Genomic DNA, 27,591 nt, shown 5'->3' on the forward strand with positions numbered 1-27,591 from the left:
AAGGTTTCTCCGTCACACGTTTCACCAGCTATCCTGGGTTTTTGCATTGACACGTCAACCTTATTTAGTGGTCAATGTTCGCATCCTTTAGATACTTTTATTCTAGAGTCAGTACTAAGGTCCACATAGAAATGTGGGAAGAGATAGTAAACCCAGAGAAGACTTTATTTCACTCTCGAGCAAACATAAGGAAGCAAACTGAGATGTCATTAACTGCAGACAAAGCAGAGTGACCCAGCTGCACCATTGTATGCCCATTAATTTCCTTCTTGTTTTCAAGTAGAAAAATGTAGTTTTGGGTCATGCTGTTCTTCTAAGTGCTGGGGCTCTGTTGGACACAGATGACTTTTTTTTTTTTTCTTAATCAAGGAGAGAAACTGAGGCCATCATTAAAAAGAGACTATAAAAAATAAATAAGGGGAATATAATGGGATGTCTTAAATTATTCCTTTGTTTCTCAATGTATTTTTCTTCAGGTTTTAGCCTCTATTAATTTCAAATAACTTCAGTCTGAGGTCTGATTGCTTTCCGGGCTTTAACCAAGACATGCTGTGAAAATTGTTCGACCGTCTACTTGGAAGAGGGCTCTGAGGAAAAAACAATTATACGAGCTGAGTTTTCATTTATTTGTTTTTCATGTTTGTTTTAAACTCAGCTGTAAAGTAAACTTGTGTAAAACTATAATGTCACTTTTGCGTGTCTTGTGGCAGTAGTGAGTCGACACAGCTTCATGCAAGTGACTAGTGACACCATCTTGTGGTACAAAGTGGTATTGCAAGACTTAAAGCTGATTTGTACTCCATCTGCAAACTATATACATGAAGGCTCCCCACAAACCTCCTTTATTGTCCAAATATTTTAAAACAAAAGCTGTTTTACTTTGAAAAGAGATGAAAAAAGTGGATGTCAGAGTGGCCTTACGCTTGAATGGTTCGATTTCTGTGGATGAATTCAGAAGTGAAGCACAGCGATAAGCATGTTTCCTGCTGTCCACCCTCCAGATAACCCCCGCCAAATCAGCCACGTCCCCGTCTACATCCGCCTGCTGGACATCAATGACAACGCTCCGACGTTCGCCACCGTGTACGAAACCTTCGTGTGCGAGAGGACCAAGGCTGGCCAGGTACTGCGGCTCCGCCCACACGTCACACGACAATCAGCAATCAGCCGTCAGGATCATCAGGGTTGTTTGTCCTTTACCCGATGAAAGGGCTCCGTCGGGTCGCGGCGTTCGCTTCATCAGTGGAGCCATTTAATGTGCTCAAGCGATGTCAATTTTAATCATTTTTTCATTCAGCTTTCACAATTTGGCGGCAATTATTGAACAAAACAAGTCCGATGATGTTGGAATGTCGCGGTCTGAAAAGGTATAGATAGTAATGTCATCAAGTTTTGTGCCAAGTTAAAATGACTTGAAGAGAAAAAGGAGAAATTAATTAAATATACTGGCGCTGCTAACCGTTGCTCTCATTAGGCACTCATCAATGTACGTTCTATTATAAAACCGTACCTGGAACAAGGAATTAGAAAACCGAAAGTCATTCAGCGGGTTTTGGCTTGGTTGCAGAAAAAAGTCCTAAAACCTGAAAATCAGCATTTAGCATTTATATTTTTGAAATTAGTTTAATTCTTTTGTGTTTTGTCATTAAATACATTGAATGCATCAGTAAATATTCAGCTTTTAGCGTTGGAATTTTCAGCTTTTTCTAATGCGTCTAAATGAGACTACAAAACATCTTAATTCATACATTGATTAGCTTATAATAGTTCGCAGTTCATGGTCAGAGGAAATACTTTTTATTTAAAGATTGAAGCACAGTGAGGCCCCTGTCTGTATGACAACTTTCAAGTGAACACACATAGTTTTAGAATTTTTGCTTCAAAAAGGTTTTGTGTTTGAAAATGGTCTCCATTCACACGGAAACAGCAGGAACACGGAAAACGAAGCAGTTTCCTTGGAGACGGAGTCAGAGCATTTCATAAAGTTGGGTTTTCAGAAGCTTTAAGGAGATGTGAATCTTGGCCGAGTCGTTACAGTTTTTATGTAACGGCTTCACTGTTGAATGAACCAGAATTATGCTAACCTCTTGTTAGCATATTATAAAACACCAACAAGAACAAACTCTGCTTAAATCAGGCCTCATTTTCATTTGGGGAACTAAATTCGGCCACGTATGAATTAACGTCGGAGCTTCCGGTTGTGTTTGACGTGTCGGCCAGCTACTTGAACATGTCGTACCATGAATATTCGCCGTTGCTAATCGCAGACGTGCCTCTCCGGGGCAGATCAGGCGTTCGACGCCGGGCTTCACGCTCCCGGCAGAGGAAGTCCCTCCAAAAAGAAAAACAAAAAAAAAAAAAAAAAACAGAAACGGTAATTTTATTAAGTCCTGTTTTAAACACGGCTTATTTCCCCCGCAATCACCTGATTAATATTAGCACGGCTGCGAGGCTATGTGGAGAAGCCGCTAATTATTGCTTCACCTCCGCCAGCGGGGATCCTCTGCGGGGAGACGTGATAGACAGACCGCAGAGTGGAACAGGACAGGGGTGCACTGCCAGGAAAAAACTATATTAGATTTTAAATTAACATAATAATCCCGTACAAGAAACACTAACGTCATCTGAAAGACGCTGAAACCGGCTTCGTGCTCCAGAAGCAATTTCCTGGCCGGCCTGTGGATTTTCTTTGGCCGGTGTGGAAGGTATTGATTGGGAGCGCACGGTTTTAAGCAGTTTTCATCGGAGAGTGCTCCCGCTACAAAAACTGTTAATTAAAGTCCTCCATCATAGCAATCAGCACGGTGTCAAATGCTGTATTGTGCACATTTTAGCCTGTTGTGTACCTAAGTAAGCACAAGCGAAGACCTGAGTGGGACCAACTTTAGAAATGAAGCAGGTTGATAGTGATCAGGGGAGATGCTTTAACGCCTCATGTTGTCTTCTGATTTCCTCCAGACCCAATTAACTGGTCAGAGACCATAACAATGTGAATAAAAACAGAGGGCATCATTTCAGCTGTGCATTGAAACAGATAAAATGTTGAAATCTGCACATTTTCCTCAGTGTAAATAATGCATACTGCTTTCAGTGCGAGAGAAAAAGTTTTGACAGCAGCGCGTGTGCCGCTGTGCTGCATCAGCTCTTCTCCTCACACTCTGTGAACTGAGGAAACCAACTGTTGGAGTTTGAAGGTGAAAAGTTTCCCCATTCTTGCTTGATTCAGGATTTTTTGCTGAAGGAATGTATGCCGCGTACGCGCAGCTCGCTCATATTGTTTAACATGACGAGCGCCGAACCGAAACCAAAGAAAAGTGCTGCTAAACTGGATGAAACTTTGGGATATACCAATGTTGTTAGCTTTGCATGATAGAATGTTTGAGTTTTAAATTGATGATAACGCTGGACATAATATCTGCTGTGTCAGATGTTGTTTGGAAAATTCATCAGAGTAATATAGAAGGATGGACATTCAGGGGGTGAAGACTTTCGGATGCTCCGGTTGGGGTTAGTGGACAGTAGAAGACCGATCCTGGTTTGGGTCGTGCTTCTGGATGACTCTAGTGGCATTTGACCTTGTGCTACATTTAACCCGCCTCCAACAAACCATTACACACAGTGGAATTACCTGAAACTTTGCCGTCATTCAGCAACATTCCTTCCATCCTGAATGTCCTGATGGTGTTTTGCTGATCTGGTGTCTTGTTCTGGATCTTGCTCCAGTAGCACTGGCCTGATCCTGAAGCAGCCGTTCCAAATAATCCACACACACTTCATTACTATAAAGCCTCTTAAACCTCCCTTATAAACAATCTTAGCTTTTCCCTCAAAAAGACCTAACTATATCGAAAAAAATGAGGTTGTTAAGAAAGACAAATCTAAGCCGGCGTCTCGGCGGAGCGGTCTCCGTCTCGTCTTGCTAATGACCAGCTGTGATAAAGCCAGTTGTGACGGGAGCCATCTGGCGTTCACTTCTGTCGGAGCATAAATACTGCTGATAAAGGCTGGGGCCCGGTTACATAATACTCACCATGTGCACGGTGTTATTTGCAGAAGGTGATTGAGCCAGCAGGCTGCTTAAAACCTCCCCACATTTGCAATGAACCGCAAAAAAAAAAAAAAAAAAGACCAAAAGTTGGACACAGGGTTCGATTCTGCTACAAATCTGATTTCCATTTGAAGATGACGGCCAGTCCTTTGGGCTTTAAATAAACATGGGCCATGAAATAATGGAGCTGTTTGCCCGTAACTCACGAGCTGGCTGCTGTGTGACATGATTTGACTGTGCAGCGCTGAACTTGAATGACATCCAGTGCCGAGCCTGGGCCGGCTGTGCAGCCGGCGCAGAGCAGGTGGTGCTGGAGTTATTGTGCAGCGATGTGCTTTTTCTGAATCACTTACAGGACGTGCCAGGCGCAAGAGGGTAAACCGAGCCGATAATCCCCTTTTATCAACAGAAGAATGCGGCATTTGTGCGGAATCAGCCGCAAGCGAGACGCCTGACCCCTTTAGAAACAGATTTCATATCTCCGCACGTCCAACAGTTGATAAGATTAGATACATGGAATGAAGTAAAAACACTTGGAGAGCATCCTCCATGAGTAGAAGCTACTTTAGTGATTTTGGACAAGAATCATCCAAACCTTGAAAATAGTCTCGAACCAGAGTCCCTGTTAGGAAGTTACAGAACGGCAAAAAAAAAGCTATGAAGTCATGATAAAAGTAACCCATGTACTTCTGTCTAATTGTGAGTTTTTCATGAGGTACTACTGAAAATGTTGTATGATGGTGCAGAACATAATTCAATCTTCCATTTATTATCTTCTTTCAGGCATCCCAGGAATGTCATTTTTCAGAAACTGTGGCATGTCAAGCTACTCTGCTTCCATAGTAGTTGCTCATTGTCACATCTACCTCTGATTGGCTCCTCAGCTCTCAGACTGCACAGTAAACAAAGACATTAACCAATCGAATCAATACTAGCCAATCACTGTCCTAACATTTAGGAGGTTGAACTCTTCTGATCACAACTGGCTTTGTTCTCCCAAAAAAAGCCCCATTCCATCATAGGCCCAACAGAGAGAGGGACAGTTGTTCACATTCACACCGTTCAACGATTTCAAACCAACAGTGTATATTTTTGGACTGTGGGAACCGGAGAACCTGCAGCAGAACCATGTACGCATAGAAAGAACATGCAAATCCACTGACTGAATCCTCTCACTCCTCGAACAGAAAGCTAAATAACAGCTTGATAGTAGCAGGTTGAATCACAGATTCAGCCCGGTAGAGCCGGAGCTGCTGATTCCAGTCATGTTGTTTTCATCTGACCGGGGCAGCAGAGGTCAGACGTGTTATTGGCTTTTAGTGACTCCCTGTGAGCCATTTCCAGTAGTTCCACCAGCGCTTTTTAATTTGCGCCCCTCTGCGTCCTGATTGACCGATGTGGGTGTCCGGGGTGTGAGTGGCTTTGATTTGTGTCGCACCGCTGTAATCACATTTTATCCATCAAAAAAATCTAAATCTCAACGTTTCAGAGCGCGCTCGGAGTGGTTGTACGCCGCTGTAATACCACTTGATATGATTTATCACATACTGTATGGGGGTTCGACTAATGTGATTAAAGCACAGTGTGTTGATAATGCCAACACGCACTCGCACACACTGATTGGTTGCGCTTCTGGAGACTGCTTGGGTTCCTCTTTTGTGGGAGCTGACATGCTAATCTGTCATGGGTGTTGACGGTAGATTTCAGCTTTTACGGCGTACGGCTCTCGGAGGGAGAGAAACCCCAATCTGCCAGAGCAACGGGTAAAATACAGCACAACAAAACCGAACGAGGCGCACTGCTCTGCTTTGCCGCGTCATTGTGGCGTTGGCTCCCCGCCACCCGTTTCTCTCCGTCAGCCGCCCGTCTCTTCATCCCTTAATTCCCCCGGCCTTTCATCCGTCCGTCAGTGTTAATCATCAGTATTTGTTCGCCGGATCTCCTCCTCTGCCTCACCGGGGATCCGGATTTGTTTTAGTGTACATGTGCACATGTGTGCGTTATTGGCACTGATCTTCGCTGAAGCCTTTAATCTCCCGGTAAGTACCTCCCATTCAATTAAATAAGATTCTGGTTAATAAGTTTAAAAAAAAAAAAAAAAGAAGAAACAAATCGGGAACAGGCAGCCCCCCTGGAGAGCCGCTCCACCCACCCACAGCCCCCACCCTGCATTATTTAAAGCCTATCTCTAAATCTCACTCCTGAGGTGGTAAACGCGCCCTTCGAGCTGCCCGTTTTAACTCACACACTCATTTGATCCACTGCAGATATATAAATATTGATCGGAGCAATAGTCAAACCAATGGCTGCCGGGTGAAAGTACAGAGATTGGAAAAGTTGAGCAGGCGGCGAAAGCCTTTCATATGCGATATCTGACTTTTGGGTTGGAATTCTTCAAGTTCAAATCAAAAACAAATCATCACGCTGCCTGGAATTGGATATCGAACCTCAATACCTTTTCTTTGAGTTCAGATCAAAGTCAAAAGGCGTCTACCGCCAGAAGTTTGGAGAAGTCGCGCATCAAAAGTGCATCTGGTCAGATTTAAGTCCATCTGTGTGTTCCTGAGGTAACCTCGTCCTCTGAGATCGTGAAATGAGAAAAATCTTAAACCTTCTCAGATTTAACTTTGATTTAATTTGCACGATTGTCAAAAAAATCTACTTTCAATAAACAAATGAAAACATGATTTTTGCATTTTCAGTTTCACACAAGTTTTATGTTTCACAGCAATTATTTGAAAACCACTTCTGTTTATACACAAATGACAAAAACACTTGAAATTATCTAGTTAGCATGCCACACCATTAGTTGGCACTGTTGTTTGTTTTTGTAATGAAACCACGCACACATGCTTTCAGAGAAAAATCCACCATTAACATTACTCAGCTATAAAACTACTCACAACCCGTAGGTTTCTCAGACACTTTGAACTTTTCTTTTTAAATTCTGTTCCCCAGATTTTCTTGCTGTGTCAGTCAGTTACATTAACAGAGGGTTCGGTGTTACTGTAGCAGCGTTCTGTTGTCGTACAGTGACATCTGGTGGTCTGACATGTGTGTCAATATAATGTAAAATGCTTCCTAATATAAGATGCATAACTTGCCAGACTGCTAAGAGACAGTCAGGAGAGTGTGATGACTGTGTTGGAAGCAGCATTAATTATAAAAAGTTGTTTAGTTGCCTATTCAATGCTCTTTAATTTTCTCTGGAGGAATTAAAATAAACCTGTGTTTTACTTCAAATATTTAATATAGGATTTTACCAAGAGTTTAGGTAAACTTTTTTTTTAAATGATCTCAGTTGATGGCAGATATTCAGCTGCAGGCAGATCTTTCTAGAAACCAGTTTCTTTGTGTGGAGAACTGTTTTTAATTCCTTATGGAAACGAGCTCGAGGGTCTCTGAAGCAGTGTTGCTTTAAAGCCTGTAAATTGGTTCAGCATCAGTGTGTGAGTCTTCACACGTATGCAGATCACTCATGTTATGGCACTCATCGCATGTACCCTCCATATCCTCACATATTCTGGCTTTTGAACTGTGCCCTGATAACAAGCTGGATGCTCTCTGTCCATGATTTCCACAAACACTTTATTTGCAGTACACAGCAGCGTTTTGTTTCTATCTGCTTTCTTCTCTGCGTGGTGAAGACCGAACTTGTATTTATAAACGTAGAGATGAACTGTGCTCACGGACAGTGGTTATTAGATGAGCTCCTGAGGCCTTCGCTTTCTTACGGTGCTTCTCAAACTGTGGTCGATGAATGTCTTCTTTAAAAAGAGCGAGAGCACCAGTCCGTCACACTGCATGTATGGGTCATTACATTCACCTAAATAGATGTCCTGCAGCCATAAACATTAGCAATGGCTGCTCTGTGCGTGCACGTGTGTGTGGTTTCATGACATGAACAATCAACAGCGCCCACTGTTGGCCTGGAATGAGCACGACATGGATTTCATGATGTTGCAGTTTGTAAAACAAAACATTCAAAAACAGCGTTTTTTAGTTGAAACGTGGCATGGACATGACCTATTATTCTCACTGTTGGGTGAGCGTAGTCATCATTATACCATCATGCATTCAGATTCCGGGAAAGTCTTATCAACATGTCCCAACTTTCTAAAATCAGGATTCTCTTTCGTTTGTGTTCACAGTGATGTGAGCTCTGTCATTTTCGCTGTGATCCTTGGATTAATGCTGTTCTCCATTATACGTGTGTTTTAATCGAAGCTCTCAGTGCACGTTGCTCTCCTCCCCGTTCCTGAACGTGACGGTGAGCTCCACACACAATCCCATCCAGCCGCCGTCAGCTTTCCTGCTCTCCAAAGCGATTCCCCGCCCGAAATCTATCCTGGGAGTGTGAGCCTCTCCTCCTCCTTCCCCCCCTGTAGATTTGAGAGGTAGCTGCAGCATAAAAAAAAAAAGTTTGTCAGATGCTTGTTGCTCAGCCGACAGCAGCTGTGCTCGTCTTGATCTCGCTCAGCTGCAGTGGATCCCGGCGGCGACGTGTCGACGCTGTGGGGAGAAGCACAGAGTCGTCACTCTGCTGCTGCTGCTGCTGCCGTACAGTAATCCTCCTCCTTCCCTTTTCATTCATCAGCTCTGAACGATCCCAACACTCATTGTTTTGCTCTGAAAGGAGGTGTTTTGTTGCACTTCAACATGAATCGGACGAACATGCTGAAGGACCGCAAAGACATGATCGATTCGGATGTGGGGGGGGGGGAAGCTTCGGTGTTATTTAATCGCTCCAGCTGATGATTATATAACTTCCTCAACCAGATTGTTATAATTGGCAAAAAGTAGGAGCTCAGAAACAAAAAAAGTGAGTATAGTCATGATGGCAATAGCCACAGTTTTCCAAAGCTTGGAAGGTTTTTAATAAATCAGTTGTTTGAGCGAGCAGCCACAAAGGTGTGTGATATCGAAATTGTGTGCTAATTAGAGGTGTCCCCGACTAAGAATTTCCATAGTCGAATCTGATTCGTCCGATTCTGCCAATAGTCGACTGATAGTCGAATCTATCATCTTGTTTGGCGGAGTGGGGGGGGGGGGGGGGGGGGGGGGGGGGGGGGGGGGGGGGGGTGCTGCTGCAGAGCGTGCCTACACTGGGAGTCAGAGCAGCGCAGCACAATGCAGAGCGGTGCTCACACAGCACACGGAGCGTCGGGGCGCCTATACCCACAGCCGGCCCTGATTGCACTAATAATAATAAAAAATACAAATAATTAAAAAAAAAAAAAAAAAACAGCGCAGGTAAAACAACACTTCCTTTTTCCCTACACACTGAAACACAGACTGGAACAAAGTGTCGGTAACTCTAAACATCAAACAAATGAAGTATAGTTCAAATGACCAGAACCAAACCCTCTTCTAACAAACGGGCTAAAGCATGTTATTTATTTGTATCTATAATCTCTGCAGATAAGCTCACATGTTTTGGCTAAACAGTTTCTCACATTATCTGCTCAAATTAAATGAAATAGGCTTAATTGCACTGTGTCAGTCCGTTTCGCAGCGCAACATCCATGCAAAAACAAACACTAAATTAACAACCCTGTCTCCACAAAATTACGTTCTGAGAAAACTAAACTGCATTCTCAAATACGTTTCAGAGGAACCTAGTTTGTCCCTTATTATGTTCGTCTTCAACATATCTTTTTTTTTTTTTTTCATTACGCTTGGTCTGAAACGGATTCTTTTCCTGCTTTTTCTTCATCGTGTTGGTGGGTAAAAATGAGCCTGTATATTCATCTGGGATGCATTTTACTCTTCTGAAAAGACATTATGTTTATTTACTCTTTTTTTAGTGATGTTTGAAGGTTCCATGCAGTCTTTTTCAACTTATTATTGCCGTTAATTATATGCACGCACACCTAGCTCTCACATTGTGTAGTGACGAGGGCTGTTTTGGAGCTAATAATTACCTCCTGATGTATTTCTAACATACCTGTTTTGGGGTTGTTGTTTTTTAAGAGCAGCTCCAACAAGATCTGCCACCAGAGAAGACAGCTGGAGCTTCTCCGACGCTGCACTGCGCGTCCTGATCACCATGGAAACCAAGACGCGGTTCTGCGGTCATCTGAAAGTGATTACAACATTATCGTTCTTCACTGTTGTTTATTTCTGATAAAATAAACGTGTATTTCCCCTTACAGCGGTCTGCATGCTCCTCGTTACTTCCACCTTACGACAAGTCCCAATATGAAACGACCACATGGCTCATTTATGATCCAAATATTAATTCATGGTCCAAGTTATGACCAAGATCTATATTTTAAAATCAAGTATCTCCTATTGGTCACGTAAATATTATCACGGAGAATCACGGACTGAAGGAGTGTTTTTTTTTTTTTTAATTTAACAGATCGCGTTGCTCCGAGAAGTTTGAGCACAAATACAATTCTCTGCATTAAATAATGACTTCAGGTAGACTTTCAAAACATAACAAAATCACTAAAATAGTTTCTGAAACAGATCAGAAGCCACAATATGAAACATTTAAAAAAAATGACTATCGAACGGAGAAGTCTCTAAATTATAATCTACACAATGCTTCTCTAGCAATAAATGTACATTTTTATCTTCATAGTTTCCACTCGGTTTATGGATGCGATCTGCAGTGTTTTTGTTTAAATGCGCAGTCTGTCTGTTTTGTCTTCTAAAATGCCGCCCCGCTGGTTGCTAGGCTGTTGCTATGGACTCTGAACTCTGACCCGGAAGTACGTCACGGACTGATTTTTTTTTTAAACGGAGCGAGTTTTTGATCTTAAACTAATTATATTTGTCTACAAATACGCTTCTGTGCATTATATAACAAGTTCTGTTTAATTTTAAGAGTAATATTTATTTTGAATCAGATGTGTGTTTTCATCTTCATACATTTGCTGAAACAAGTTTGTTATAAATAAAGCAATCATTAAATCGATCACTCTGTCTGCAGTTATGTGTTATAACATTAAGATCAAACTTTTTTAACTGTTTTAATAGTATTCCAGTAGATTATGAAGTATTGACGTAACGACAACAAAGAAGAAAAGGGTGACAAATCGACTCATTTCTTGAAGATAGATAGAACTTTATTCATACCTTTGGTGGGACCTGACGATAAAAGTCGATCTAAAAGCAGCACAACACCAGCGTCACGTGCGCGTGTGCAGAGGAGAAGGAGCCCAATCCTGAAAAATTGACTTTTAGATAGATACTTTTATTAATCCCCACATAGGGAAATTCAAGGGTCATTCAGTAGCAACACATAAAACAGCACAGAATAATAAAAAATAGCATTTAAAAACAACAGAAAAAAAAAGAAGAATCCCGTGTACAAACCCCAGCACATAATGTTACATTAACAGTGCTCTTTATAAAATCGAATGGCAGCAGGAATGAATGATCTCCTAAAGCGCTCCGTCCTACAGCGCACTGAGAGGAGACGGTCTGACCTGTGGCTGCTCTGAGCAGACAGAGTCTCATGTAGAGGGTGCCTGGTGTTACTGAGGATGGATGGACCGTTATGAGCTGTTAACATGGTTAGTGTGTGATTGGCTCACAAAAACTTCTTTTTGATTGATGTTCTCTTCATTCATGCGTATTTGAGTATTCTGTAAGAATAATTAGTGCAAACTCTAGCTCCCTTCACACGACTGATGTGCAGCATGGTGGCGTACTTCAGCACGAAGGAGAACCTCTCAACACAGATGTGCTGCACTGGATCCACCAGACGGAGCTGCAGAGGCCTTCTCTCCAACTTCAGTGTAAAATACACACTGCAAGGCCTGTTTCTTTCTTTCTTCATGCTGTGAGAGCTGGATTATTGTCAGACAGTCCTCTAGAGGTGCCCCACAAGGTCATTAAACCCTCTGAGGCCTCGCTGAGACATGAAGCCTGTTATGACCTTTGACCTCTGTTGCTCTATTGCTCTTATTTGACCTCCACAGCAGATACAGACCTAAAACTTGAACTGCGAGGCCTCTGGGAGCTATAAAATCGTGACCTGTTGGACTTTTTTCATAAGCTCCTCCCAAACAGGAAGTAGCTTCAGGAAGGAAGTGGGGCTTCCAAATTCTACATATGACTTTCTGGCAGAAGTGTGAACACATCACACAAATCTCAGCTTATTTGGAGCAAATCTGACCAAATGATGATGCTTTATTGATTCTTTTAACTGGACACTGCGGCGCCCTGTATGGGCAGCAGAAAGGACTTGATGGAGTTAAACCACCGCAGATGTGATCCTGAGGGAAGACAGAAGAACACACTAACATTTCAACTTCCTAAGTTGAATGGAAATGACTTTATCAGCTGATGACACTGGGGGAATCAGAGTCTGTGACCTTTACCCTCTCAGAGCCTTTGTGAGCAGTCTGGAGGATCAAATCCAGGTTCTGATATAAAATGTTGCCTTTCTACCCAGAAAATTGAAATTGTAGGAGGGGAGTTTAGGAGAACACTTTGCCAGGGTTTGAGGAGCTGCTTATTGGAGTTGGGGTTTGTCTGAGACAGCGCTCGGGCCTCTGATTTGATCCCGACTCCAGACTGCTTACAAAGGCTCTGAGAGGCTTTATCATCAGCTGAAGATCAAGCCTAAAGAGTTTGCCAAATAAAGCAAATCTGACCAAATGATGATGCTTAATTGATTCTTTTAACTGGACACTGTGACGAACATTTTATATCAGAACATGGATTTGATCCTCCAGACTGCTCACAAAGGCTCTGAGAGGGTAAAGGTCACAGACTCTGATTCCCCCAGTGTCATCAGCTGATAAAGTCCATTCAATTTAGGAAGTTGAAATGTTAGTATGTTCTTCTGTTTTCCCTCAGGATCATATCTGCGGTGGTTTAACTCCATCAAGTCCTTTCTGCTGCCCATACAGGGCGCCGCAGTGTCCAGTTAAAAGAATCAAAAAAGCATCATCATTTGGTCAGATTTGCTCCAAATAAGCTGAGATTTGTGGGATGTGTTCACACTTCTGCCAGAAAGTCATATGTAGAATTTGGAAGCCCCACTTCCTTCCTGAAGCTACTTCCTGTTTGGGAGGAGCTTATGAAAAAAGTCCAACAGGTCACGATTTTATAGCTCCCAGAGGCCTCGCAGTTCAAGTTTTAGGTCTGTATCTGCTGTGGAGGTCAAATAAGAGCAATAGAGCAACAGAGGTCAAAGGTCATAACAGGCTTCATGTCTCAGCGAGGCCTCAGAGGGTTTAATGACCTTGTGGGGCACCTCTAGAGGACTGTCTGACAATAATCCAGCTCTCACAGCATGAAGAAAGAAAGAAACAGGCCTTGCAGTGTGTATTTTACACTGAAGTTGGAGAGAAGGCCTCTGCAGCTCCGTCTGGTGGATCTAGTGCAGCACATCTGTGTTGAGAGGTTCTCCTTCGTGCTGAAGTACGCCAACATGCTGCACATCAGTCGTGTGAAGGGAGCTCGAGCTTGCACTAATTATTCTTACAGAATACTCAAATACGCATGAATGAAGAGAAACATCAACCAAAAGAAGTTTTCGTGAGGTAATCACACACTAACCATGTTAACAGCTCATAACAGTCAATTTTTCATGATGGAGCGACTTCTCCTCTGCACACGCGCACGTGACGCTGGTGTTGTGCTGCTTTTAGATCGACTTTTATCGTCAGGTCCCACCAAAGGTATGAATAAAGTTCTATCTATCTTCAAGAAATGAGTTGATTTGTCACCCTTTTCTTCTTCGTTGTCGTTACGTCAATACTTCATAATCTACTGGAATACTATTAAAACAGTTAAAAAAGTTTGATCTTAATGTTATAACACATAACTGCAGACAGAGTGATCGATTTAATGATTGCTTTATTTATAACAAACTTGTTTCAGCAAATGTATGAAGATGAAAACACACATCTGATTCAAAATAAATATTACTCTTAAAATTAAACAGAACTTGTTATATAATGCACAGAAGCGTATTTGTAGACAAATATAATTAGTTCAAGATCAAAAACTCGCTCCGTTTAAAAAAAAAAATCAGTCCGTGACGTACTTCCGGGTCAGAGTTCAGAGTCCATAGCAACAGCCTAGCAACCAGCGGGGCGGCATTTTAGAAGACAAAACAGACAGACTGCGCATTTAAACAAAAACACTGCAGATCGCATCCATAAACCGAGTGGAAACTATGAAGATAAAAATGTACATTTATTGCTAGAGAAGCATTGTGTAGATTATAATTTAGAGACTTCTCCGTTCGATAGTCATTTTTTTTAAATGTTTCATATTGTGGCTTCTGATCTGTTTCAGAAACTATTTTAGTGATTTTGTTATGTTTTGAAAGTCTACCTGAAGTCATTATTTAATGCAGAGAATTGTATTTGTGCTCAAACTTCTCGGAGCAACGCGATCTGTTAAATTAAAAAAAAAAAAAACACTCCTTCAGTCCGTGATTCTCCGTGATAATATTTACGTGACCAATAGGAGATACTTGATTTTAAAATATAGATCTTGGTCATAACTTGGACCATGAATTAATATTTGGATCATAAATGAGCCATGTGGTCGTTTCATATTGGGACTTGTCGTAAGGTGGAAGTAACGAGGAGCATGCAGACCGCTGTAAGGGGAAATACACGTTTATTTTATCAGAAATAAACAACAGTGAAGAACGATAATGTTGTAATCACTTTCAGATGACCGCAGAACCGCGTCTTGGTTTCCATGGTGATCAGGACGCGCAGTGCAGCGTCGGAGAAGCTCCAGCTGTCTTCTCTGGTGGCAGATCTTGTTGGAGCTGCTCTTAAAAAACAACAACCCCAAAACAGGTATGTTAGAAATACATCAGGAGGTAATTATTAGCTCCAAAACAGCCCTCGTCACTACACAATGTGAGAGCTAGGTGTGCGTGCATATAATTAACGGCAATAATAAGTTGAAAAAGACTGCATGGAACCTTCAAACATCACTAAAAAAAGAGTAAATAAACATAATGTCTTTTCAGAAGAGTAAAATGCATCCCAGATGAATATACAGGCTCATTTTTACCCACCAACACGATGAAGAAAAAGCAGGAAAAGAATCCGTTTCAGACCAAGCGTAATGAAAAAAAAAAAAAAAAAGATATGTTGAAGACGAACATAATAAGGGACAAACTAGGTTCCTCTGAAACGTATTTGAGAATGCAGTTTAGTTTTCTCAGAACGTAATTTTGTGGAGACAGGGTTGTAAATTAAATAGAATTAGCCTTTTAGATAAATAAAAATAATAATATAATAATAACCTAAAATATTACAATTAAACGAAATAAAAGTCAGCATTAAAAATGACAATTGAGTAACAGAACCGTCTTTTAATAGCCCAATTATCTGGCTACTTACCCGTTTAAGGTGGAAAGCCATGTTGTTGTGAAGTGATATGAAAGGACACAATCTGCATTTGACTTTTTTTGGATCATCTTTGACTTGGTCTGAAGTTCTGTTTTTTCCGACATTGTAAGACTTTTAAATTTAAGCCAAATCACCACCGAGATGCTGCTCTGTGACGGAGCTCTGCGCAAAATGGGATTGTGCCACTCACCATGGTGGTTGATTCACAGACACTAAATAGATAGAATATTGAATAAAACTACAAGTTAAGTAAATATTTCCACAGTATATTTGATAGGCTAACATGTATATCAAATAGGCTTTATATCATGTTTATTTGGGGAAAAAAACCAAGCACTTCTATGTAAAATCAGTCATTCAGCACCCCCATACAGCTGTAATGGAATGGTCCTCGTTTAATAATCACATTTTTTCGATGCTTCGACTGCGTGATTGGCAGTCGAATCAGGCCCCTTCGAACGAATCGTCGAATCGTCGACTATCTGAGGACACCCCTAGTGCTAATGCACACAATTTTGATATCACACACCTTTGTGGCTGCTCCTTGACTCCAGATACACAAACGTCAACGGCAACTCAAAGCAATTGACGGTGGCATCAAATTTAAAAACAGTTCAGAACTTTAGTGATTACTTTTTAATTTTAAGCCTCTTTGCAGATTGATAAAAAAAAAATAAAATAAAAAGTTTCTTATCATGGAATTGGTTTGAGCCTCAGGCATCACTTCAGCTCAGAACTCAGCTCCTTACAGGCAGAACACGCACCGTATACGGCTTCATTTTATCAACAAATGCAATTACACCACGGAGCGTCCTGCATCTCATGCAAAACAGCGTTCGGCTCCAGAGCTATAAAGATAGAAGAAAAAAAAAAAAAGAAGAACAAATAGAGGAAGCAGGAGCTTCACTCTGATGGGAAATGTTAAAAAAAATATGCATGTAAAGTCTGTATCAGGGGTATCAGACATGAGGCCTATGGCCCAAAACTGGCCCAACAGCAATGTGAACTCTTCTCCTTCCATTTCTTAATGACAGAAATGTTCAGTTTCGCTATCAAACGCATCCCGACTTCACTTTTCAATCACCTTTAGAACCGTTTGTATTCTTCCTTGCATCAGGAAGAATGAAACCTCATGAAACCGTCTTTATCCTTCATTCACTGAGACACAATGACTCCGTCTGCACTTAGTGTGAGACTCCGGTCGACTCCGCCGCCGTTGAATTGGGTCAGTCACTTTTAAAAGGGTCAATATTTAGCCTTTTACTTATATTTTCTGACAATGAGTCTGTATTTTTCCTCTCTCTCAGTCTTTTGAGGTGTATTGCTCCATTGGTTTCTATTTCTAAAGCAATAAAAGAGAAGAGCATCCATTTAGACTGTATGAGAAACTGGCCATATGAGGAGCGTATCCTGAGTAAAGAATCGGATGTTTCATTTCATTGAACCGGGTGTTGCTGCCTCTGATTCAGTAAAGCGAGCCGCTCGCCTGTGTACTGTCCTATTCCACTGCAATATATGATTTTATGAGCTGTGCTGTTGACAGAAAGGCTGCGGGCTTATTTCGCTCAGACAGCAGTGATCCTGATAATATCCCAATCTGTTGAGTTTTGGCAGACAGCGGGGAGGGTAACGTGCAACCGGGGCCCCCAGCGGCCGCTCGAACCCCGCCAGCCGCTCTCCGCTCGCCGAACGCTCTTAACTTAAACCTGCCGGGACGCCGGCGTTAACGGAGGGCCGCTTGTCTCCCGCAGCGGATCCAGACGGTGAGCGCCGTGGACGCCGACGAGCCGTCGGCGGGACACAAGTTCTTCTTCAGCCTGGCGTCCGAGGGGAACCACCGCAGCAACTTCACGGTCCGGGACAATGGAGGTATGGCGCCTGACTCAGGCGGGCAGCAGTTCATTCTACCGTCTCAATTTGCCGTTTAGAAAACTTTTCTCTCGGTAAAACCGAGAAACTGGATTCCTCCCCACGCCTTGTCTCCCCGGCGAGGTGGGATGAGTCACCCGGGTTGCGACGCGCCCACGTTTCTCCCCGCAACCTGCTAATAAAGTGATTTGTATTCACACCTCTGCTGCGTGACTCGGTGTCAGACGGAGCGCGCGCCGTGGCGGCGTTCTCACAACGATTCCCTCTCTGACTCAGACAACACCGCCGGCATCCTGACTCGCCGAGCCAGCTACAGCCGCCTGCTGCAGAGCGTCTACCTGGTGCCCGTGGTCATCACCGACGGGGACTACCCCATGCAGAGCAGCACCGGGACCCTCACCGTCAGGGTGTGCACCTGCGACCGCGAGGGGAACATGGAGCTGTGCAACGCCGAGGCCCTGAGCAGCTCGCCCGGCCTCAGCACCGGGGCGCTCATCGCCATCCTGCTGTGCGCCATCATCCTGCTGAGTAAGTAACAGATCCTCCACTGGTTTTTCACTCAGAAGATACGAGTTCATTTTAAAAACAAACGACAGCACCCACTAGTGGCTGGATGTGCTAACTCAGGGTCTGACCCTTAAAAACGATTCACGATGCGATTTAATTCAAATTTTTGAGGTGACGATTCCATTCAGAACCAGTCCTTGATTTAAACCGATTCTTGAATCATAATCAGTGTTCTTTTAGCGTGCCGATTCCAGGATTAACTACTCTAAAAACTAGAGAAACTCTGAAAAACTGTGATATTGCTTTGAGGAAAAGTGGAAATTGCAGCTTTACAAGGTTAATGAAGTGATTCTGAAAGCGTAAACACAGAGAGGCAGTGTTTTGACAAAGAGGAACCATTTTCAAGCTTCTGTGGCTTCAGAGGCTCGACCAGCAACTTCAACAAATTAAAAATGTGAACGTCTGAGATTTCTTACAACAAAAGGAAAACATGAACTCTCATTTATCAATGACTAAAAATAAATGTTTAACTGCTCAGATTCTGTTCACAAAAGTAAACATAAATGCCCAATTATTAGTAGATCGAAATAATTATTTGAGAACGTCGCAGATTTTAGTATGAAAATACATTTAACTCACTCGCCTTTCGATTTTCAGTGGGCGGGGCTTGGGGACTGTCTGGAGGACCTCACGCATGATTTTCAGACTTGTAAACAAAGAATTTAGTGCAATGATGACCTGAAACTGGAGGTGGCAGTGTAAACTCTTTCGATCGAAGATCAAAGTGGTGAGAGCAGACGTGGCTTAAATATTGATACTTAGAAATTTGCCAATTTTGGGACTGATTCAGAATCATCACAAATGAGGATCAATGAGAATCCCGATTCAGATGTAAACGGACATCGTCTTGAAACCACTGCTGTGTGAACTGTGTGAACTGTGTGAACTGTGTGAACTGTGTGAACTGTGTGAACGGGGCCTGGATACGAACGGCAGCAGCGAACCCGTCCTCATCTCTACTGACTCTCTAAAATGTTTTTCTCTCCAGTTTTGTTACTGACAGCCGAGTTCGGCAGAAGTTCCACAGGCTGTGTAGTTTACAATAAATCTATATTCAATTAGTCAATTATAAATCCAGAGTTTAAATGATTTGCACATCATTGCCTTCAGTTTGTTTGTTACACTTTACATAATGTCCCCGCTGATTTGGAACGGGGTTGTAAAATAATGAGGCGAATGCATTTGAAAGAAACTCCTTTGAGGCGGGGTAAAAAAAAAAAAAAAAAGAAAAGAAAAAGTCCAAGCTCCGGAGTGCATAATAACCAGTAAGCATAATCAGTCTCCTTTTAAGAGACGTAACTAGAAATCGGGCAATTATTCAAAAGTGTAAGATGAACCGGTGGTGCTTATCTGGGCTGCTGTTGGCCTGCTGCAGGAGCTTCCATTTGTCCAATATCGTAAACACATGCAGTCATTGTGCTTTCTCAATCGCTTTAATGGAAACAATGTTGGTTCAGAGCCTCCGTCTGCTGCTGCTGCCGCTCGTCTGAGGCGGCGGACCTGCTATGGAAATGAATGCATCTCATCTGCCACCACATCCCCACTTATCCTCTTATTCATGCAGCGGTCACAGTCCACTGGGCCGCTCGCAAAATGAATACATATTTATGCCTCTGAAAGTGCAGTCATTGCAGACTTAGTGGACACACACACAAATACACACACACACAGAAATGTATGGAGGCACACACACACAGAGGAGGGAGACAGTGCTCTAATGCAGTGTCCACACTTACATGCATGCATAGAGATGAGGACAACCAGCCATCAACAACCTCCACACTTCTTCATTGTCTCTGTGAGGAATTATCGTCTTCATCTAATTTGCGGCGACGTTGCTTTAATCAGACGTGTCTTAATCACACTCCAGTCGTCACGTTCTGGCTGCTGACAACTCTTTTGTTTGCGAAAAACTTGTTCGTCACAGCAGAAATGAATCTGCAGGGTCTTAAAAAGTATCAAGAGGCAGCGACACAAGTGCATGAAGCAATTCAAAGATGGAGCTTTATAGTTCAGAAAATCTGAAAAATTTCCCAAACTTTTATCATCACTGACATCAATGACGTTTGACAACGCTAACGTATATTTGCCTCAAGTCGTTTTGGTAACACTTTACTTGAAGCACCCAGTACAACACATTATAAGTAGTTATAAACACTCATAAATGATCACAGTGCTTTATAACCAGGGGTGCACATCATATTTTTTGTCTTGTTCTCAGGGGAGAACCTTGGGTTGTTGCTTGGTCCTCACATTTTTAAATACTTTTTTTTTCCCACGTTGACCTACAGGAAGAACAAAATAGAGGGATGCGTTGACATTGTTATATAGCCTGCTTTAATTTCAACTGAAAATGAAGAGAAGCAGCAACAGAATGTCTGAAACCTTGTAACTTTCACAAAATACGACGGTGTTTAAAGTTCTGAAAAATGAAAGTGCTCGTACAGTATCTGCTTATTATCACCAGCGGTTTTCAAAGTGTGAGGCGCGCCTCCCCTGGGGGGCGCCAGAGGGCTTCATTGGAAGCGCGGCGAGCTTCTTGTCCCTGTGCGGCTGCCGTACCCCCAGCGCTGGACTAAACAGAGCAGTCCCAAGTGTTATGTGCGTCATTTTACTCACAACAGCAGAACAGTACACCTGAAAAGAAAGCTCTGAGTGAGCGCCCCCCCCGCCCGGTCCGACGGTACGGGTGAACACTGGCCTATCCGACACACAGATGCGCACCCTGCTATCCCCAAATCTCAGTACGCAAATGAGCGTTACAATGTTTCATCAGGTACAAATTTTTTTTATTTGGTAGCGCATGCGCACCAGCGCACCGCTTATGTGCACCCCTGTTTATAAGCTACTATACAGCATAGGATGTGGGCTAGGGTTAGGGTCAGGTCCTGATGTTATAAAGCATTGTGATAATTTATGAGTGTTTATAACTGTAGTTATACAGTGCTATAATGTACTTATGATGTGTTATACAGGGGTGCTTCAAGTAAAGTGTTCCCGTCGTTTCTTCTGATTGTGGATCAGTCCCTGCTTCCGTCTGGAGTTCATCACACTCTCACAAACCTTTTCATGTAATCGCACCGAGGCGCCGCCTCCAGGAGGAAAAGTGTGAAAACACATGTAGATTCAACACGTCTTCAACAGCGGGGAGAAAATAAGAAGAGCTGGAACCAATCCTCCGTCGAGGAGGAATCGCATTGTACGGAGTTGTATTTAATATGTTAATCAGAGCGCAGCCTCAAGGCGGCGGCGTTGCAGTGATCTGGGTCTGCATGTGAATGTTTCCATCCCGGCCTCACGACGGGGACGGCGCTCGCCTCTGTTTGTACACTGACCTCTCCATTCGTCCGGATCGGTTTTTTTTTCCTCCGTTCCCCCCTCATCTCGTCTATCTGATGCTCCCTCAGTCACGTCGCCGCCCGCGCTCTCCAGACACTCCGTGCTCGTGTTTGCGCCGCTTCTGTTGGAGGTATTATCGGCTGGTCGGGCTCCCTGACCTTCGCTCCGCCTCTGCTCTCTGCGCTCGCTCTTCATTTAAATTCAGAGCGGCCTGCACGGGCATGAGCTCGGCCAATCAGATGTTCCGCATGGTGTTTATGGCCGGGCCGTCGTCTCGGAACAGAAATCGAAGGCTGCCGTCCGCTCCGGTCTGTGTTTTCTCTCGTTCATGATGCTTCATCACGGCCCGGTTAAAGCTGCCTCCTCCGTTTTGATGTACTTAAACCGTCCCCTGTGCGCTCTCCAGAAGTTTCCCCAAAGCCCCGCCTCCGCCCCAGCATCCACCTGTGGGCTGTAAATCGACACTGTTAGTCATCCTCGCTGGCCGCGCTCCGATTGGCTGACCCGACGAGGCCGGAGCTGCCACTTCAAACACCGTATTCACATAATCCGGTCCGCGTGTGGCGACGTGACCGAGCTGAGTCAGTCACGGCGATCAAGGCTCGTCACATTTAGCTCCCGCTGCCGGAATAAGAGAGGAGAGAGCCGTTCAGAGGTCAAGAACGGAGCGTTACGTTGACAAAAATGAAGCTCAAAGGAGAATAATAGCAAAGCAGAGGAAATTAAAGTAATAAAGAAACTAATAGAAATGAGAGAAAGTCACATGCAGACTCCAACCAAACCGGCAAAGCTTTCAATTGATCGCTAACACAAAGCGAATATATTCAGAAGGTTAGAATGGCAGTTTGGCGTGTTAAACAGAAGGATACATTATGTCAGGGGTGTCACACTCATTTCTAATACAACCTCTCCTATAACTGTTGCATTTTTTTCTTCCTGAGCGTGGCATTGAGTACGTTTGTTTAAAAAAAAAAAAAAAAAAAATCAATATTTTCCTTGAAATTTTTACAATTTGCTGAGTGGTTTGGCGGGCTGGATTGGAGCCTTGTTACGACCCCGTTTTGGCACATGGGGCTTATGTTTGACACCACTTCTTCACAGGGTTTAGCATTGTGCTAACTGCGGCGATCACTCAATTAGTAATCTTTTTAATCCTTTAACTCTTTAGCTCCACACCATACATTTCAAAATACATATAGAATATAAGTGGGGCTGCATGTGTTGGCAGGTTTTTGCATCGCCGTCGTGTTGGATCCGGTGTATAATATTGTAATATATGCTGGCAGGTATTCTGCTACCAGTTGCAGTGAGATGCATCGAGTGGGTTCAGACTGCTTTCATCGTTCAGACGGTTCGAGTAAACATGATCATTTCAACATGCTTTAAACGCAGCAGCACATTCTGGGCACATCAGCGACCAGCAAGATATCGAACCCGGCGTCCGTCTGCAGTGCCAGCGGCAGACAGTGGGCGAAGGGCGGAGCACGCCGCGGACAGATCGGGGAAAACACAAAGCGAACAAACTCCACACTGCTCCGAATCAAACGGAGACCAAGAGTGTCGACAGCTTTGCCAATGAGCAGCAACACCCCCTCCGTCTAATCCGGAGGTTTTTAAACGGAGGTGGGCTTCGCAGAGCTACTCCACTGGGTTTCAGGAGAGGATCTGTGAGTGGAAATGATAGAAATGACATGAGTGAGAGTGTGTGAGGTGTGTGAGTGCAGCTCAATTCGAGAAGGCGCCGCAGAGCGCCGCTCATGTTTTAATATGAACCGATAGAAAAGAACATCATCAATCACCACCAGTAAAAATCAGAAGGGGTGGAATGTGGTGTGTGTGTCTAATGGGATCTCTCTCTCTCTCTCTCTCTCTCTCTCTCTCTCTCTCTCTCTCTCTCTCTCTCTCTCTCTCTCTCTCGCTCTGCAGTGATCGTGGTTCTGTTCACGGCGTTGAAACGCCAGAGGAAGCAGGAGCCCCTCATCATCTCCAAGGAGGACGTCCGGGACAACGTGGTGAGCTACAACGACGAGGGCGGCGGCGAGGAGGACACCCAGGCCTTCGACATCGGCGCGCTGCGTCACCCGGACGCCGCCGCCGCCTTGGAGGAGTCCGCCAAGCAGAGGCGGGACATCATCCCCACCGACACCCTGCTGTACCCGCCGCACCGCCACGCCGCCCCCTCCGGCCTCATCATGCCCCCGGTGGCCATGGCCTCGCGCGACAACGGCGACGTGCGCGAGTTCATCAACCAGCGGGTGCTGGAGAACGACTGCAACCCCACGGCGCCGCCCTACGACTCCCTGGCCACGTACGCCTACGAGGGCGCCGGCTCGGTGGCCGAGTCGCTCAGCTCGCTGGGCTCGGCGTCGTCCGAGGCCGAGCAGGACTACCACTACCTGAGTGACTGGGGGCCGCGCTTCAGGAAGCTGGCCGACCTGTACGGCGCCGAGGACAGCGACTTCTCCTAACAGAGACACGGCGGGCGCGCTTCCACGTCAACCGCGGGTTCAGGCAACATCTTGACCGATGCGGGACCCGGGACGGCGGCATCCCACTGCGAGCGTCATCGTACAGACTCTGAATGTTGCCGATGAGCTTTAAGAAACCGCGAGAACTCGACAAAACACACACACACACACACACACACACACACACACACGACGAACCGGATTTTAAAGATCTCCAGCTGACCTTCGGCCTGCCTTCGCTGCACACTGATCCACAAATGGAGCTTACCGAGTCCGTTTAGCGGGGGGAAGAAAAAGACCGAAATATTCTATTTTTTGGAACGGGAACTCGTGGATGTAGAAATGTAAATCAACCAGCACAACGGTGGAGCCCAAAGATCTTCGGTTCCACCAGCGTGAACCTCCTCAACCACTCATTTCAGGCCTGACTGGAGCTCAGAATCAAAATTGGACTGTATTTTTATGGAGAATTGGACTTTTAATACCTTCTTTGGCTTTGCTTTAATCTCTCGCGGGTTACCAAATAACTATTCAGCAGAGTGTTTCTCGTGGCTTTACATGTGCCATCTGGAAGCCAAACCCAGCGGAGCGTTTGGAGCCGGGTCGGTCTACAGAACGCCGGCGCAGTGGCTCTGGGACGGGAGCAGACTGACGGACCCGCCGCTGCAGACGTGTGCGTGGAGTGCGTGCAAAGACAACATCTTTGTTCTTTTCCTTCTTCGACTAAGTGCCCTTCTGCTGCCCTTCGAGCTGAACTGTGGACGCCTGTCGGCCGGCTGACACTGGAGGGGGCGAACGACTCTTCTATGATTGCTTTTTGTCTATTTTTGTTTTGTTTTGTTTGTTTTGTTTGTTTTTTGTTTTGTTTTTTTGCTGTCTTGTATAAAATGACCATTCCAGAGGAAGTTGTTCTGAAGGATCCTCGCTTGATAATCGCCTTCTTCGGGACACAGAGTAAAAAGATGACAGCTTGTGTGACTGAATGCACTGATTTCTTTTCATTTAAGGGTTTGTTTGTTTTTTGGGAATCTTTGTTATTGTTTGTTTTGGGTTTCTGTGCTGCTCACAAAGAGAAAATCCACGTTCAATGGATCATTCCTTGATATTGTGTCAGATCTGCTTCAACTGGAAGCCTCTACATCTATACATTTCACAGGAGAACTTATTTCTCTTTGCCCAAACTGGACTTCACTCAGTCGTTATGCTGTTATTGAATAGTGTTTCTTTTGGTGTTTTGCCGATGCGGTCAGGCTGTCACTTCTCAGACATCCCGAGCACGATTTAAACTACCACTCCCCACTAATCAAACACACCTCGACCTGTTCAAGCTGTTAAAAATGCTACGTCAAGCAATTATGTGACAATGTATTTGGAACCAATAAAGGAAACAACCTGTGATTTCTGTGGAGATTAGTCTGCGGCAGCCGATCCAGACCTGTGCTGTGAGACACTTCCTTCAAAGCTGACTTGGTAGATTAAACATTACAGCCATTTGCAACAATGCTAACAAATAAAAGCGGCTAAATTTCAATTGATGATCGCTTCAGTCTTTGTTGGGTTTTGTTATTGTTGATGGTGCTATTTTCCTTCATAAGTCATTGTCCTTTATTTATAACATGCTAATCAAAGAATTTGAATAATGGATTTTAAGTGAATAAACTTCCTCTGATTTATAAAAACAAAAACTGGTGGTTTGTACCACAAAGCTTTTCCCAAATGGCCTCAAATCCATCTTTTAATACAAATAATGCTACCAAACACACAAAGTTAAAGCCGACATGTGATCACACCTCTTCATTCGTTTCATTAGCAATTCATCATTTAGTCTGTATTTTGTTTGGCTGGTATTGGAAGCAACTTCTAAAAATTTCCCTGCACATACCATCCAGAACCAGCAGATGGCGCTGTCTGACAACTGAATCCTGCAACTTAAGTGAAATGTTGCTTTTAATCAATGAAAATGATTTTTAAAATGCAACAGAAAAAAAGAAAGCAGCAGGAAGAGAGGTCAGAATGTCTGAAAAGTGAATATTTCCTACTGACATTGTACTCACTTTGACCACTAGAGGTCACAGTTTAGTGAAACATTTCTCACGTAAACAGCTTGGACAATCCACGATGAATTACTCAACGTAATTAAACACTGGTTAGTTATACCACCCGTGCAAACCCACAATTTTAGAGGAATTAGTTAAGTTTTCTTTTTTTTTTTTGATGATTCTGATGGATCACGTCAGGTGGGTGTGGTCAGTTCAGAAAAGCTACATGCTACCTTCATCAGTCCATTTTTTCATGAGTTTTGCATGAAAAACAAGAACCAGAGCTGACTTTCTTCTTCGGGAAAACAAACGTTTCTGTATTCGTTCTCGGGTTTGTATCTTTCTTTCCAGGGAGACTCATTCGGGACGAATCCAAACGCTAACGGACAAGGTTCCCTCCTTGTACGTCGAGGTTTCATGTTTCTGGAGGAAAGTGACAGCCTTACTTCACAGCCAGCACCACAACTTGAATGTCTTTCCTTGACTTTCAGTTTCTTATTATTATCTGTTTCCTCCCATATACTCACATAGTTTCACGATAGCTTCCAGAAGTTTTTTACCCCGAGGATTCTGGCACAGTTGTCACTCGCTGCTTTGTATGAAACGATATTAGAAAAAAAAAAAAAAAAGAAACTTCAAGCCTCCTCCAGTGATTTATTTGCTTGATTTAATCCAGCCCACTCTCTTTTTTTCCCCGTTTTGGAGAGGTTTTGCTGTTAAATGTTGTAATTAACCAACACTGGATGTCACACTGATTTCTGAAGCAAAAGGTCAAACTCACAACATTGGAAAGAGTAAAGAAACTCATGGATTAACATTTGTTTCTCGGTTCCTTTTTTTTAATTTTTTTTTTTAAATCTGTTGTTCTGATTTGATATCAGGAGTTTGTAATCGTGTATTTCGGCAGTTTCAGTAAAAGCAGCAGTTTGTTCCACTTGTGTTTTGTGACTGTGCTTTGCTCTGAATCTGAAGGCTTCAAAAGAAAAACCGTCCACATATTTTTCTTTATGATGTATTTCATTCTTTTTTTGTACCAAATATTTATAGGATACGGCGGCACTATTCTTGAAAGGAAAAAAAAACAAACAAAAAGGAAAAAAGTCAAAAAATGCCGTCCAGCTTCACTGTTTTTAATGTCATTTTGGAGGTGTGAAACTCGCTGTGGACAGTCTACCGTCCGTAATATGATGGTGTATTATCAAGTTGTTTAATTTTATCAAAATAAACTTTTACAGTGAAAGTGGTGTCTCTATTGGATTTCATGTTTCCCCCCCTTTATAGATCCCTCCATGAAATAATCTAACCCAAGATTTGTTTTTAACTTCCTTTTGTTTTTGATGAAATTGGAATGTGGCCTCTGAACTAAAATGTGTTTGACCGTCAGTTCAAATTAACACTTTCTTTGCAGATGATATAGTTTTAAAAAAGTGTTGGACATTGTAAAGCTGAACAAAAAGGACACATTTCCCACTTAAGTCCCACTGTCCGACAATACAATGTGCTTGAAACTGAACATTGTGTCACTTTTACAAATCATCTCTATTTTTAGAGTGAAAGCCTCAATCAGGTGATCTTACTGGGAGGAACAGATGGTTTGTGATAATCAAAGGTGGAAAAAAAATATAGAAATGATACCTGGTGTTACAAATTTGAGAAAGTGTTGGGAACATTTTTAACTCATTTTGGAAAATATTGCAGCAGGAAACAAAAATTTCACGCTCCACCTTTAATAAAAAATTTTTATTGTAAAGTGACTAACTGAAAAGTGCTTTATAAATAATTATTACTAGTTCTATAATAAGTAATTGCATCTCAAGGCTAAGCTTTAAGTGGATGTGTGAGATTATATTTAAAAAAAAAATCCCTAACAAATCTCACCAATCAGCAAGAATTATGAAAAACTTATTGAATATGTT

The 27,591-nt window shown here is 43.2% G+C and overlaps 1 protein-coding gene across 1 annotated transcript in view; it reads left to right on the forward strand.

Annotated features, from left to right (window-relative positions):
• Nucleotides 1-26,346, forward strand: part of LOC115405205 (cadherin-6-like) — a 109,166-nt gene extending 82,820 nt beyond the window's left edge. The window contains exons 9-12 of the mRNA XM_030114709.1: nt 1,002-1,123; nt 17,145-17,262; nt 17,539-17,790; nt 23,095-26,346. Coding sequence (XP_029970569.1) covers nt 1,002-1,123; nt 17,145-17,262; nt 17,539-17,790; nt 23,095-23,636 — 1,034 coding nt within the window. The 3' untranslated portion in view covers nt 23,637-26,346. The remainder of the gene's footprint in view (nt 1-1,001; nt 1,124-17,144; nt 17,263-17,538; nt 17,791-23,094) is intronic.
• Nucleotides 26,347-27,591: the final 1,245 nt, after the last annotated feature.

Source organism: Salarias fasciatus, chromosome 18 (assembly GCF_902148845.1).
Source record: "Salarias fasciatus chromosome 18, fSalaFa1.1, whole genome shotgun sequence".
Taxonomy (NCBI): Eukaryota; Metazoa; Chordata; class Actinopteri; order Blenniiformes; family Blenniidae; genus Salarias; species Salarias fasciatus.